The sequence below is a fragment of the Vanellus vanellus genome (genome assembly GCF_965231255.1).
Source record: "Vanellus vanellus genome assembly, contig: HAP1_SCAFFOLD_76, whole genome shotgun sequence".
NCBI lineage: Eukaryota > Metazoa > Chordata > Aves > Charadriiformes > Charadriidae > Vanellus > Vanellus vanellus.
In genome coordinates, this window is record NW_028127111.1 from 489,205 (window position 1) to 491,233 (window position 2,029).

At 53.1% G+C, this 2,029-nt stretch overlaps 1 protein-coding gene across 1 annotated transcript; it reads right to left on the reverse strand.

The window, feature by feature from the left end:
- Window positions 1-532: 532 nt before the first annotated feature.
- Window positions 533-1,462, reverse strand: LOC309685494 (olfactory receptor 14I1-like; the record flags this gene model as incomplete). The annotated part of the gene is made up of 1 exon (XM_082501256.1): window positions 533-1,462. The coding sequence occupies one exon, from the start codon at window positions 1,460-1,462 to the stop codon at window positions 533-535; it is 930 nt and encodes a 309-aa protein (XP_082357382.1).
- Window positions 1,463-2,029: the final 567 nt, after the last annotated feature.

The following is a 2,029-nucleotide window of genomic DNA, read 5'->3' on the forward strand; positions in this document are numbered from 1 at the left end:
GTCTCCATCTGTTCCAGCGCAAGGGCACGTGTCGAGTCCCTAATCCCGCCTCTCCTCCCCCTAAAAAATGCATTACCAGAACATTCGGTATATGCCATCAGTCCTGTCATACATGAAGAAGACTGAGGAGATAATGGGAGCTCATGGACCATCTCCCCTTCCACTGGGCACCAAGAAGAGTGCTTTTAAATCCAGAATATTTGGTGCAGTGGAACCCAATAGTACCGTGAGCTTACCTCCAGAAACATTGAAAACACAAGAAGAGACTCATTAAAATATTGATTCCTTGAATATGTTCTTGGAAGGTACTTTGGAGGAACAGCCCATCCTTCAGGCACGGCACTTGGGAGGTGCCCTTTTATTAAAGAGCTGTTATCTGTGCAAGGGTCAGGCACAGTAGGATCAAGCCTCAAAACAAGCAGCGTAAACTCAGAAAAACGTCTATAAGCAGGATTATCACAAGAGAAAAAAGCAGACTCACAGCCTAAGATAAGCCTTTGGCAATGTGCGGAGAAGGGGCGGCAGGTTATTGTCAGTGAAACAGTGTCCATTGGGCCAGTTTCCACAGGGCATCCTTGAGCTCCTGGTTCCTCATGCTGTAGATGAAAGGGTTCACTGCTGGAGGCACCACCGAGTACAACACTGCCACAACCACATCCAGACATGGGGAGGAGATGGAGGGGGGCTTCAGGTGGGCAAACACTCCAGTGCTGATAAAGAGGGAGACCACAGCCAGGTGAGGGAAGCATGTGGAAAAGGCTTTGTGCCGTCCCTGCTGTGAGGGGATCCTCAGCACCACCCTCAGGATCTGCACATAGGACACCACAATGAAAACAAAACACCCAAAGGCTAAACAGGCACTAACCACAATCAGCCCAACTTCCCTGATGTAGGAGTGTGAGCAGGAGAGCTTGAGGATGTGGGGGATTTCACAGAAGAACTGGTGCAGGGCATTGCCCTGGCAGAGGGGCAGTGAAAATGTATTGGCTGTGTGCAGGAGAGAATTGAGAAACCCACTGCCCCAGGCAGCTGCTGCCATGCGGACACAAGCTCTGCTGCCCAGGAGGGTCCCGTAGTGCAGGGGATGGCAGATGGCAATGTAGCGGTCATAGGCCATGACTGTGAGAAGAGAAAAATCTGCACCAAACAAGAAGGAAAAAAAAAAGACCTGTGCAGCACATCCTGCATAGGAAATGTCCCTGGTGTCCCAGAGGGAATTAGCCATGGCTTTGGGGAGAGTGGTGGAGATGGAGCCCAGGTCAAGAACAGAGAGGCTGAGGAGGAAGAAGTACATGGGGGTGTGGAGGCGGTTGTCACAGGCGATGGCGGTGATGATGAGGCCGTTTCCCAGGAGGGCAGCCAGGTAGATGCCCAGGAAGAGCCCGAAGGTCAAGAGCTGCAGCTCCCGAGTGTCTGAGAATGTCAGGAGGAGGAAGTGGGTGATGGAGCTGCTGTTGGACATTTGCTGCCTCTGGGCAGGGCGACCTGTTCAAGGAGGGAAACAGAGTAAGTCAATGCAGACTTCTGTAAGCAAAATCAAAGCCATTTTCGGTGGGCTCAGTCCCGGCTGCATACACTCCCTTCCTCACGTCCATGGCTGGAGCTCTGGTTGGCGTTGGCTGCCTGTGCCGTGAGGAGCAGGGCGCTGCCCACTGGCTGCCGAGGGGTCAGCCCTGCTCTGCAGCAGGGAGTTCATAGGGAGGGTGGCGGCAGGAGCCAGTCCTGGTGTTCTGCTTTGGCTGATGAATCCACTTCTTACGCAGATGGGCTTCTCAACATCTGAACACCCACTGCTACGGAACAGGGATGGCAGAAGGCAGTTGGAGAGGTTTGGGGTATTTTAAAGCTCCCCCATCTAACCTGGGCACTGTTCTGGGATGTCAGAAACCCTCAGCATTTCTGCTGCACTCCAGGAGAACGGAGTGAGTGCTGTGAGACATGAGGATTGCCTGGGGCAGAGAGCAGAGTCAGGGGAGATGGTTTGTCCCTCCATCTTGCACTGTCATGAGATGGAGGGGGATCACCCTCT